This window comes from Athene noctua, chromosome 8 (genome assembly GCF_965140245.1).
Source record: "Athene noctua chromosome 8, bAthNoc1.hap1.1, whole genome shotgun sequence".
In the NCBI taxonomy this organism is placed as follows: Eukaryota; Metazoa; Chordata; class Aves; order Strigiformes; family Strigidae; genus Athene; species Athene noctua.
Window position 1 is genome coordinate 24,519,968 of NC_134044.1, and position 13,307 is coordinate 24,533,274.

At 45.0% G+C, this 13,307-nt stretch overlaps 1 protein-coding gene across 1 annotated transcript; it reads right to left on the reverse strand.

Moving 5' to 3' along the window:
• Positions 1-515: 515 nt before the first annotated feature.
• CLDN11 (claudin 11) lies at positions 516-11,118 on the reverse strand. Its single transcript, XM_074912110.1, has 3 exons — positions 10,697-11,118; positions 7,796-7,960; positions 516-1,692 (listed from the first exon to the last, which is right to left on the reverse strand). Exons 1-3 carry the CDS (start codon positions 10,920-10,922, stop codon positions 1,460-1,462), a joined length of 624 nt encoding a protein of 207 aa, XP_074768211.1. The 5' UTR covers positions 10,923-11,118; the 3' UTR covers positions 516-1,459.
• Between the last annotated feature and the right edge of the window lie 2,189 nt (positions 11,119-13,307).

The following is a 13,307-nucleotide window of genomic DNA, read 5'->3' on the forward strand; positions in this document are numbered from 1 at the left end:
ATTTTGTATCAACATAATTAAATTGCTACAGCCTCTGGTAAGGACAGAGTTAGATCTTGATCTTATACGGTTTTTAATCAGAGCGATGACCCCGGATCAGACTGATATTTTAGCAGAGAGCACTTCCAGCACCATGACTTCTCAACTTCAGCACGCCCAGGCAGTGCTGGGGGTACGTCTCCACAGTCTCAGTGTGTTCCTAAGCCTCCCCGATGTGCAGAGTACCGTGAGTCGGTACTACTGGTGCAAGCTGCTATCAGCAACATTGAAAGAACAAACGGATAAAACAGCAGTCAGTACCATACAGGAAGATTACTCATATTTTAAATATTCTCAAAAAACCAAAAAAGGCCCACTTAATTCTACAGCAGAGCAGAATCTCTCACCCTGAATTGCTATAAAAAATAATATCTTCAAAGTCACGGGGAAACCTCTGTCATGGAAAAGCTAGCTATGGAAACACACGGGAAGGAAGGAAGGAAGGAAGGAAAAAAAAGAAGCCAACGGTTGCAGGTACTGTTATTTATTGTACAGTATTTCACTGAAAGTACAAAGGCATCATCAGTATTCACCAGAATTGTATCGTAACAGGTATGTTATACTGAGTGTTAAAATGTGCTACTTTAACGATGCAAGACAGAACACAAATTTAGAGGAAGAAAGCAAGGATTTTAAAAAAATGTAAAAATACATTTTTAGTAACTGACCTGTACAAAGGAAAACAAAACAAAACAAAAGAGAGTGAGGGGATTAGAGCCCCCAAAGTCACTTAAAAATATATAAAAAGGCACTGTTATCTACCATGTAATTAGGACCTTTTGCTTCTGTTTCCCTCATACTGATGACTGGGGCGGGGTGGGGGAAATACTGTTACTAAAATGATCAGACTCATACAAAAGTATTTACAGAGAAAGGCAGAAAAAATTCCCCTGCTCTTGTTCCAAAAGAGAAACATTTGCCCGGTGGGAGAGCACAGCCTTCGTCCCTACCCTCTTGCCCAAACCATGCCAAAGCAGTGACCTTGAACAGGGGAAAGCAAACAGTGACATAGTGGGAGAAGCTGTCAGAGTCCTTCTATCAACGGGAAAGTGTCTCTCTCATTTCTTTTTTATTGCTTTAAACTCTCCTATAATCAGGGGAGCATGGAAAATAAAATAAAAACCCTAAAACCCACATGACAGCCCCAATCCATCTGAGTCATCCTGGCTGCAAGAAGATGGGGCAGGTGGATGGGACAAAATGGGAAGGACCAAGAGGTAGGGCTGGCTGGAGCTTTCTTTTCTAGAGAAGAGGGGAACAGATGGGGAAAATAATGCTTCAAACTACCAGACAGTTGTGCTGCTTTTCTAAATCTTCCCCTGGGAGCCTGACAGCAGTGTGTGTCAGTAGAAGCAAACCCAGGGCACACAAACCCACCAGCCAAAGCATCCGACGGCAGCCGTGGGACATCCCCAGGACCTTACACGTGAGCGCTCTTCGCGTGGGTAGGGGAGCTGGATCCCGAGGCATAGTAGAAACGGTTTTCACCAAATGTCTGGGCATCTCCCGAGCAGCAGACGATGACGCAGCCGCCGAAGAGGCAGAGGGCAGAGCCGATCCAGCCTGTGTACAGGGAGTAGCCGAAGCTCATAATGGTGGTCTCACGGTGGGCGCACACGGGAAACCAGATGGTTGCAACGACACCGCACATGGCTGGGGAGAGATGGAAAGGAAAGGTAAGTCCAACATGCAGCCCCACTGCGGGGACACAAAGCATGCCAACGGGGAGAGAAGGCTCTGCAGGATGGGGAACAGAGAGGAAACCCATTCCTCCTCTCTTGCAGTCCCACGGTGGGACCCAGGAACATCAGCATCAGGGCTTGGTCCAAGAGATCTCTGAGCAGGAGGCAGCGTGGGAGCCTCGGGGGGGGAGAGATCAAAAGTGAACAGCCATCTCTCGCAGGCACCAACAAACAAGAAGAAAAAACAACTGCTGCTTGACACAATCTGACATATTTATTACAAGGAAAATAAATTTGTTCCCTAGAAATATCTTTAAGGGGGAAGAATGAAAACCATCCCTGAAATTGATGCTCTGGAGAGCTGCAGAATTAGGAATAGATTAGATATGAAGCAAGAGCATGAAAGCCATACGCATTGGTGAGACAGTAAAATCAGTGGCCCAGAGTCAACTGCTTTAAATCACAATTTCTGCATGAACTCTCATGCTACGTCCTCAGCCCCCATCAGTCAGCATCACTGCAGTTGCTCTACTTGAGTGGTTATATAAACATTAACAAAATATCCCAGCACTTAGCAAGACAGAGTTGGGTTCATAAAAGAGAAGCAGAAAAGGGGCAAGGACAAAATAAGCAGCACTACATCATTGTTGGGGTTTTTTTATGGAGAAGGAAATGTCTCACAACTCTGGAAAGCAGATTCCACTTCCCTATGGAAAATTTCTCTGTGTCAGGTGATGTGGACAAACCCAGCCAACGCTCTCCAGAAACCTACTGAATGGAATAGAAAGGGGACCTTATCTGAAGGGAAAACAGTATTTTACCTAGAGTCTACAGTGTGTCAAAATATGACTGAGGGCTTAAAATTTTGCTTGAAATTCCATAGTTTCTGTCCATGAAAAGCAGGAGGGCTGCGGCAGTGGTGCTGTGAGGGCTGCTAGGCAGTTGACATGTGAAGTAGATACCCTCAGGACAGTAAAGTGGGTTCAAATTCAGCACTTCGCAGGCAGCCAGGCTAGGGACCACAGTGTTTTCAGCGTGCAGCACACACGCACGGTTTGCTCCAAGCACACACGCATGGTTTACTCCAAGCAGGGAGAAAACATGTGCCCCGCACTCTCCTTGTGCTACACAAGGTCACACTCGCTACCCTCACTAAGGGTCCTACCTCCATCCCCCAAAGTCCCCACATGCACCGAGGGCAACAGGAGTTGGTGGTGTTAATCACCTCACAGGAGCAGGTCCTAAAACAATACTCCTTTATGGCCTGTACATCTGAGAAGAATTAATCTGTCAATATTTACTTGCCTCTAGGACAAGCTGTGCACGACTCCATCCTTGTGGCTATCAGAGAATCAGAGCAAAACAATAACAGGACCGTGGCAGCATTACAGATTTCCACCGACCGTGTTAAAAGGTATCTGGAGGCAGTGTCAAGAAGTTAAGGTTGCAAGAGGGAAAAAAAAGGGGGTGAGATTAAAAATAAGATTGTTTAGTTAAAGTGAAGAACAAACCATAGCTCCTGGCCAGTATAGCAGAAAACCCATCCCCAATAGCTGCAGTTATTGTGAGAGAAAATATTTTCTTATGGAAAAGAGAAGAACATTTGAAGGATGCTAATAAAGCCAGTAATAATTTTGGGTCTCCTCAAAGCAAGGGCCCTGCGGCTTTGGAAGGGATTTTTGAAGAAGGCAGGGAGGGGAGAACAGCATTTCTCCTGCGTGTGGATCAGTCCTGCAAACAGCTCATGAGTCCCCAATGCTTTAAAACAAAAATGTATCAGTTGGGAATCCGCAAAGCATTCTAATGGGCTCCAGATAAAAAGCTTCTTTGTTCTCCAAAAAGACACAATCATCTTTTCTTTTTCTGTCAGCAGTATATATATATATATATATATATTTATGTCCATAGACTATAAGACCCTTATCTATCCAGACCCTCCCCCACAACACAGGACCAAAGAAAACACTTGCACTGGGGTGAGAAAAGCTCTCAGGGACATTGACACAATGGCATCTCTTGTGCATGTGGCTCAACTACATGTAAAACCACCTTATTTTAACGCTGACAATACTAGAAAGCTGGAAGCACAAGCCAAGGACATTGCATGGGTTAGTTTGACCTCTCTGTCTTCAGAGGCTACCAGCTGCCGTCAGTCACCAGTGACCCCGTTGCTCAGCAAGAGGAACGCCCCGAGACAGGACGGGATTTCATCGCTGTGCATAGATTAGACTGGGTTGTAAATCCTCCGAGATGATTTGAAAAGGACGGTCTACGACTGCAATATTTCTTGATGAACTCAAAATTTTGGTTTAGCTGTGTCACGGAGAAAAGCTGGAAAAAAGTTGATTTGCCAAGAAACCCAAAGGGATTGGAGAAAGCATTTTAGGGCGAGTTTCAAGCACTAAAATAGCTGCGTACAAAGAAAAACTCTCTGAATAGAAATTATTAACCCTTCTCTTTTGTGCTGATGCCAAGAGACTCTTTGCCTCTCCCTATATATGAATGTCTTCAGACAGTAGAGTTGCTGTAGTCAATATGGTCTAGCATCAAAGAAAGTCTGCAAACAGAAGGAATATTTGCTATTAGACCAACTACGTTATTTGGAAAAACAGGCATGTTCTGGGGCACACACGTGGTGGAAAGCTTGCCTGCTTTTTGCAGCTAGAGTAGGCAGTCCTGAAAAAGTTGTCTCAGTAACACTCAGTACGTATCCCTGTAAATCCACAGGGACACATCCCAGGCTCCCAGCATTTTGGACTATGGACTTGCAGGAGCTCAACCCATTGAGCCGAGACTCATTACAGGCATAATTTAATTCTGCATTATTCTACATATTCTACATTACAGGCATAATTTAATCAGATGGAACTACACACAGACTAGAAACACAGAGGGTGCTTAGGGAGGTGGGGGAGATGGAGCAGAATTGCTCTAACTTAAGGGACAGTGAGTCCCTGCCAAAATCCTTAACAGTAAGTTAAAAGCTTTCTGCAGAGGAAAGAATACTTTTCTTTCACAGCTAAATTTAATTATTCTGAGTTGCTGACTCAAAGTCACACAGATTTCTCTTTCAAAGCATTTAGTAGATATCCATGATTTTTTTTTTCTACGTTCAAGGCAATCTTTTTATCTTGATATCTATGGTTTTACAAGTAAATCTCATGAAGTGACCAGAAAAACTTATTGATGCCCTTTATTTAGCATACAATAGCTAATCTGGTCATTTTGCAGTAGTAATTCCCAATAACTAACATATTTTTCCTCTGTGTTTTCCAGTGGCTTGAGTCCCTCACCTCCATTAGGAAAATGCCTGCTTTGTTACCAGCACGGGGTCCCCCAAATTAGTATCAACAACACAGGATGGACCAGGGTTTTTCCATCAACACGAGCGTATGAAATGTTTTCCTACTGGCTCAGAGCAAACCTCTGCTGATGGTTGTTTTCAGCAATAAATCAGTTCTCTCGGACAGATAGGATCAAGCAAAGACATAAATACATCAGCAGGCAGGATAGGAGGGTGTGCACACAGGTTGCACTCTGCAGCCTGCTGTTATCAGTGGACAGAAAAATCAATGGAATATCTGATCCCATTGTTTTCCTGGCAAGTTTTCAACTTTTTCTTTTTTTTTTTTTTTTCCTTTTGGCTCCATGCTGTGTTTCAACCCCTGTTTTCCTTTTTAATAAATTACAGTGACAAATTGTCATCCCTTCCCCAAGCAACAAGTGAAGTTTGCCATGGGGCCAGCATCCCTGATCATATCTCCACTCTCTATTTCTGCTCTGTTAGTGAATGTTTTGGGGTTTGTTTTCTTTTAACCAGAGCTCTGGGAGTTGGTCTCCACTTAGAGGAAAAGGCTGGAGCCCGTGTGGTTGATGAAAACCACAAATGAGAGTTCAGTGGCCAGAGAGTAAATAAGAACAGTCCAGTGCATATTACCTCTAGAATATAATGAATTTTAAGTCAGTATTATGTGTTTTGATGTGTGATTCATGCTTATTAAATGCTCTGGAATGGTAACACATTATTTTGCAAATCACAGATCATTAATAAGCTTAAATAATGTCAAAGTCCCAAGCTCTGTACATTATTCTCCTTCCAAAGAGACTGTCTCGCTGATCAGCCTGGCGAAATTTGGGTTTTGTAAAAATAAATGTAGGTTGGTTTGCCTTTTTTTTTTTTTTTTTTTTTAAAAAAAAAGGAGCTTATTTATTCTTCGTTTGTGATCTGACAAAAAGAACATTATTTTAATTGTGACTAAAACATTGTGACCAGGCTGCTGTTCCCAACCCAGATCATTCAGGACATCACCGTCATGAGCAAACCACTTACTTGCAGATACTTCAGAACTCACAGGGGTAAAAATCAGTAAGAAGTCCAAATTTAACCCAGAGACAACTGCCAATGTCTCTGTAAATACCCATCTCCTTCCCTCACAGGAACTACTTAGTGGGAAAACCATGTTCTGAGGCTGAGAGGAGCCCTGCTTATGGAGCACCGCAACTCTTCCATCCTCTTACATCTATTCTCCTCCCTGGAGTTACACCACAGCAAGATATGGGATTTCACTTGTCCTAATGCGGTGTTACCCAATACTGCCACTGCAATTTGTTTGCCGCGTGTGCTGGTCCTGTGATGCTGCTGCCCTTTGGCAAAGCAGATTTAAGGGCAATACTCTAACCTCCACGTCTGCAGCCAGGCAAACGGGGCTGATCTACAGCACAGTTCTCCTTGATTGGAACCAAAAACTCATGTGTGTTTGCCAAAAAGTGCAGCTCTGCCTGGCCTCCCCCATCCTGGGCAGGGGAAATCCGGCAGAGCAGACTCCTCTGACACTAAAATTTCATTTACAGGCAGAAAACCTCACTTTTTCTTTCACTTTGCCAAGCCCAAATACGTGACTTAGGGTTTTGTGACAGGGATGAAGGTCCAACAGCTTTCTAATGTGGCTGTTCATGATTGGGATGTCCTAAACAGGCCCTATCAAGCTGATTTTAGGATTTCCAGCTGTGGCAATGTGCCCTTAAACCCCACAGGCATTGAAAGTGCCCCTTGATCTCAGTCCCTTAGATTTCAGATATACCAACTCTTACTAACTGCTTCTCACCAAGGTACCAGAGGAGGGACTGTTTGCAAGGAAGGAGCATCTAGAGGACAGCCCCTCCGAGCATGCAGCTATATCCAGTGCCTACTTGAAAAAAAATAAGGAGAAGGAGAAGAAAGAAGACGGGCATGATGTCAGCGCTGGCCGCCAGCGACGGGCAGAGCCACACAAAGAAGCCACTTTGCCTCACCCCTCCTCCTCTGCCACACAGACGGGTAAAAACAAGGCACTGCAGCCTGTTGCTGAGATGACGAGGCTTCAAGAACATGCAGGTGTTGCATTGAGGACAATGAGCTCCACAGTCTGCACTGCTCAAAACAATCTCCTCTGCATGCACTGAGGACGGGAAGAAATTCCCAGGGAAACTTGGAGGCCAAGGGCAAGGCTGGGCAGGGGGGGTTGGGAGGCACAGGCGACATGCCAGCCCTCTTCCCAGGTCCATGTCGCCTCCTTGATCCCTCCCCTGCTGTCCCCACAGGACCAGCACCCCCTCAGCCACGGGCTTGCCTTCCCAAATGCCTCAGCTTACTTTGACCTGGCTGCAACTGCAATGCCCAGGGAAAACTCAGAGGCTATCCATTCCCTGTAAGAGGCTTGGAGGTTTAGACCCTTCTCCAAAACTAGGATCTCTTCCACAGCAAACCAGCAAAACCAGCTGCCTGTGTGCGATCACTATCACCCTCCCACAGACACAGGCAGCGGTCATGCCTGAGGACTCCACAAGACAGTGCACAGCAGGGTCTTGCAGCCCTTCCCTCTTCACCCTGCTTCACTCCTGGCCTCCTGTCCCTGTCCTCCCACTCCTGTTCAAGCCCTTTGTTCACCCCACAGATTGCAGCGGTGCTGGAGAGCTTCAGAGTCAGCCTAGCCTGGACAACCATCCCTTCAGTGGAACGTGCTCAACCAGCTTGCCCTGTGCCATCCTGGAGCAGAGGAAGACCTCCTGCTCTCCCCGCACGGCGGGCGCCTTACCCAGGAGGATGATGAGGATCCCTCCCAGCTGGGACCGCCGGTACTTGGCAGCTCCAGGCTCGTGGCCCATCCGGATGCAGGGCAAGACCGTTATCAGCAAGAAGATAGCGGGAAGACCCAGAACGGAGGCGGCGATCATCAGTGCTCGACATGCTTGGACATACCCTGTTGGCAAGACAAGGCAAGAGGATTTTAATTATTTGGCACAAGACAAGGAGACCTTTGGACAAAGGCTCCTGTTTGATTAGCTCCCAATGCTCTCATGGAGTATGGGAGACAGGTTCAACCCTTTGTGGAAACAATTAAAGCAGTGAGGCTACAGTACGGTGGTTAGTGCATGAACACGGGATGTGCAAGCTCAAAATTTTCCAATGAACAAGCAGAACTGCCTGGAAAACACGAGCTCTTCCCAGCAAGACACTGAGGAATCACAGAGCTGAGAAATACGGGAAGGGAAAATAAGAGAAACAGCTAGCAATGTGTTTCACTATATCTCCACAAAGAGTCTTGATTAAATAACAAGAATTTAAAGCCTTAAAGACCAGCTTGCTGTGAGAAGAGGAGGCCCACAGACACCCAGAGGAGGGCTGAATACTTGAAGACCCATTACTGAAACATGCAGGTCCATGAGATACCACCACCAGCTGCCCTGAGGAGCTGAGAACTGTTGACCTGGGAGGAGGAGGGACACACACCACCCACAGCTACCTCCCGATACTGCACCTCAGGAGCCCAGTGGGTAGCGGGGTTTCAGAGGAGACCCGGGGCTCGAGCTGACCACTGGCACAGCTCTTCCTCAGGGAGAAGAAATAACTGCACTTTGCAAAGCAGCTTGAGTTGCCATAATCACGTTATTCCACGGGATTCCCTGGGATTTTACACGTTCCTGGCCCTCTCCTGCCTGCCCCTGTGCAGCAGCAGCCTAATGCATGGCAGTGAGGAAGAACTGGGGCCAGGAACTGTGGGCATGCCTGGCAGGGCTGCGACATTTCTACCACTCTGGGAGTCAGTGTATAATAATTTATCTTTTATATTCATATATATTTTATGTATATATAATTCATTTTAATATATTTTCATATGTAAAATTCACATATACTATATAAAATTTTTATATACTATGTAAAATTTCTATATAAATAAATAAAACCAGGTCATTACTTGCATGCAAAAGAAGAACAAGTGTCAGATTTGCTCCAGAGCGTCCCCACCAGCTCTCAGGACAGTCTCACAGAGTATGCCGGCTCTCATTCCCCTTTTACTAACACAATGAAGCTGCCACATGCAGACATGGAGTTTCGTGAGGCCTCAAACAGTATCAGTGAACAGGGTCCTCCCTCAAGCAGCTCCCGCTGACATACAGGTAAGTCACCAGGAATGAGGATTTTACTTTTCCTGGCAATGCAGACTCTGTGTATATTGCATATTTGCTTGATTTTATCAAGAGGGAACTTAACAAAAAAAAGTTACCTGAGGAGTTCAGGGCAAAAAATCACACCCTAAACAGAGGAGATGGCAGTGCCCAGTGTAGTTTCTGTGAAATCAATCCCAATTAAATGAGAATACTTTCACCTTTAAGACTTGAAACTCTAAATACACTTCAGCTATTGGACACACCAGGATGAACTTCCCTCTCATGGAAAGCTGTGGGTGTCAAATAGGCTACAAGCAGAAGCATCTTGTTTTGTGATTTGTTTCTGCAGGAGAGAAGCACTGCTTTCTGCTGCTGAAAGACCTATTTACCTATTTATTAAATTTTATTCAGTAATGTTTCTTCGGGGCAATCCTTTTCTCTGTCTTCTGTGCTGGATCATACTGAACAATAAGGAAGGTAAATCAACTGAAATAAAAGTATATACACACAGAGAAAGGAGGAATAGGAACTAGTGTGAGAAATTCAATATTGCAAAGTACTATGTGATACAGACTAGGCTCTGTAACAGAGAGAAACTCGGGGATAATGTTTCTAACCTCTCGTGAAATTCATTTCACAATAGTTTAAACAAATAAATAAGGAAACACGAAAGAAAACTACAAGAAATGGTAATTTCTACCCTGCCAGCTTTGAGAGAGGCATCTCTGACATGCTAGAGAAGGTGCAATCTAAAACACAGCAGAACAAAGCAGCACGACAGAGTTAACAGCGATTGAAACTGGTAAGATCATTAAACTTACAGGGACAAGACCACACAAGACTTGGGCAGGTTTAATTAGCTCAAAAGATGTATTAATACTGATGAAACATCTTGCTTAATTTTTGCTTTGCAGTAAACGAGATGAAAATTACTATATAATTAGAAAATATGAAGACAAGCTAAATATAGTTACACCTCTTTGCCGTGTAGAAGTTCTGTCTTGCCTTAGAACATGTGGGAAGCACAAGACCATCGAGACCAATGACGATCTTCCAAAAGATTAAAAGCCATAGCAGCATTAATAATAAAATGCTGAAAGATTCATTACACTCAAAATCCTTTTGACGAACAGAACCTTAACATTTGTAACAGTTCATCATCATCTCAAAGCAAAACTTGAAATACTCTATTATAGCTCAAAGTACTCTATTATACCTCAATAAACTACGTATGTTTGGCAATGAGAGATACAAGATGCGAAAGGAACAGCGAGTGTTTACTAAGAGCGGAGATTAAACATGAACTGGACTTTAACAGACACAGATATCACAATACCTGGTACGATTAAAACCGGGTATAACTCAATTAGAAGCACGTTAAGAGCTGTCATTCACATCCTTTGGCATATTTAACGGACCATCATCCCCTGCACTGATGAAGTTGAAGGAGCTTCGCCATCGATTCACCCCGGGCAGGACCTGCCCTGCTCGGAGCAAGGCTTCAGTCCTCACCTCCGGGAGGGACGGGGGGACACGGGCACACGTACCTGGCAGGATGAGGATGTCCACGAGGGGTTTGCAGTGATAGAGACCTGTCGCCATGACACAGTCTGCCCACAGCCCCTTGGATCCCAGCTCATCCATTTTCCTGCAGGTGGTGATGGTGTAGCCGCAAGTCACCACCCAGTCATTGGTGGCCGTTGCCACAACCACTCCGATCCACCCGATAAAACTGCAGACAAATCCGGCCAGGTGCAGGCAGGTGGCCACCATGTCGCTCCCTTGGCGGGGCAAGCCGGACAGGAGAGTGCCCTCGGGGCTTCGGCTGAGCCGGCCGGCGAGCTCCGGGCTGCGGATCCCGGCTGCTGGGACCTTCTGCGAGCTGCCAGCAGGAGGGACCGGGCTCTGGGAGGACCAGGTCCCTGCTCAGGCACTGCTGCAGGCACTCGCCTGCCTCTGCCCACCTCCCTCCCGGGGAGGGGTCAGAGCCGTCTCCAGCCCCACAGCGCATGGGAGGAGCAAGCGGGGAGCCCCAACTTCTGCCGCTCCGTCGAGAGAGTTGGAGGGGAAGGAGGGGGTGGAGAGGAGGAGATGCAGAATTACACCCACCCGCGCCTGAAAAACAAACCAGACTGCTTTATTCGAATGCAAACAGCCAGACTCTTCAAAATTTAGCATCCAGGGAGAAAAATTGAGGCAGTGTTTTCACGCCGAAGACGATGACCACAGTGGTACCTCTTTATGAGAAGACAGGACAAGAAACGTGGTGGATGGAGTTACTCAAGAGGTGGAATCGATCATCTCATCAAATCTATCAGCACAGCTGCAGTAAAAGGACAAAATCGGTCTTGGGTCTTTCCTGATGTTTTCAGTAACTGCAAAAACATGAGAGACCCACCACTGTGTTCTCTGCTCGTGCCTGGCTTTTCAGAAGTATTAACTAACACTCATGGGGTCTTAAATACGTGTTTAACAGCATCTTATTTCCACTTCTGAATGCTGAAATTAAAATGAGCAGCTTTTTACTCAGACTTATTATGGGTGTAAGTTTTAGTCTACTTGATACAGCAAGGAACAGCCCACTGCAAAATGTCAAAAAAAGAGAAACTTCACCGCCCGTTCTGCATCAGGAGAAGTAGGCAGGCGGGATATTTTCCCAACTTTACTTTGTATTTTCACAAACACATATAGACGTTAGCGGGTGCCAACACACCCCTAGTGAAATTTCAGCGTTGTGCGTCCTCCAGTGCTGCTGATTTTGCAAAGGGAGGGTTTGGATCTCCGCAGATAAAACATGCCTGGAGAGACCGCTAGTGGGGAGCCGTCCGCATTGCATGGGAGCGAGGGAAAATGGGCAAGAGCATGACACAACAATGAGTTTGATTCATTCCTGGAGCTGTTAGTGAGAAAGAAAGAAATACTGGAAAATACACTCCAGGATTAAGGTGTCGGGAATGAAATATATCCTGTTCTTCATCCAGCGGTATTTTTTCCCATTCTTTAGCAAATAAAGTGAAAAACGTGAACAAGTCCATCCTAAGTTTAATTTGTTACATATTCCTTAGATTCAAAATTCAAAGGCACGAGGCCACAGTTCTGTTTTGTCAAAGCTTCATCTGAACACTGGAGTTACTACATCAACAGTTGAAAATTATCTTTGAGGAGGAACTTTTATAATAAATGGAGATTTAATAGCTGTTTTCACATTTGGTTTATATTGTTGGTTACTCCTTGGGTTTTTTTCTATACCCAGTTTACAGGATTTTTGTGAAGCCATGATGTCATTGGCTTTCCTGATGTGATTCCACCTTTCTACAAAGCTTATTCTTCTGCTGCACCCACTTCAGGTGGAGCAAGCTGTTACTTACATCCAACCAGCATTTTCATGTTGTCTAGGGTTCAATTCTGGATGTGTTGAATCTTTCCCCCCAAAATATTGCTTCTTATTTTTCAGGAGATAAACTTGTCACGTCTCAAGTGAAACTAATGTTGTTCCACTTCTCGGACCACAGAATTGCCTTGGACAGATCCCATGCCAGCTCCTGAGTTTGGGAGACAAGCTGACAAACATATTCTCGCCTCTCCCCTTTGCTGGCTCAGTTTGCAGTTCTTCAGTCTGGCATTTTCTCCATTTATAGCATCCCTGCAAATTAAATAGCTGATCTGTTTGTGTCAGGTACAAATGCATATAGCTTAATACTGCTCTTTGATCAATACCAGGCATAAGGCTACTTAACAGCTTTGGGATGACTGATCCCACCCTGTATCATCTAACGATACTGTCACCACAGCCCTTTGGAATTTTAAAACCATGCATATTCTCTAAACCACACTAATACTTAACATACTTCAAAGTATTTCATTTTTCTTCAAAATACCAGAAAATTTTGCAACATCTTGATATCCCATTTAATCTCAAGGCTGAGATTAGAAGCATTTTACATGGTGACAGCGTAGGGACATCCTAATGCACAAACCTCAATTTTTTAAAATGCTTTAGGATATGAATTCACAGGCTGTGGACACATCCTCCAGTAGCTCAGCCTCTTACAGTTGCAGTTTCCTTAACCTCAAAAGCTCCTTACACTGCCACATCTTCCTTCACAAATGTATCTGTCAAAGAGTGTGCAGCAGCTCAACGGGCAAGAAGTAGATTTT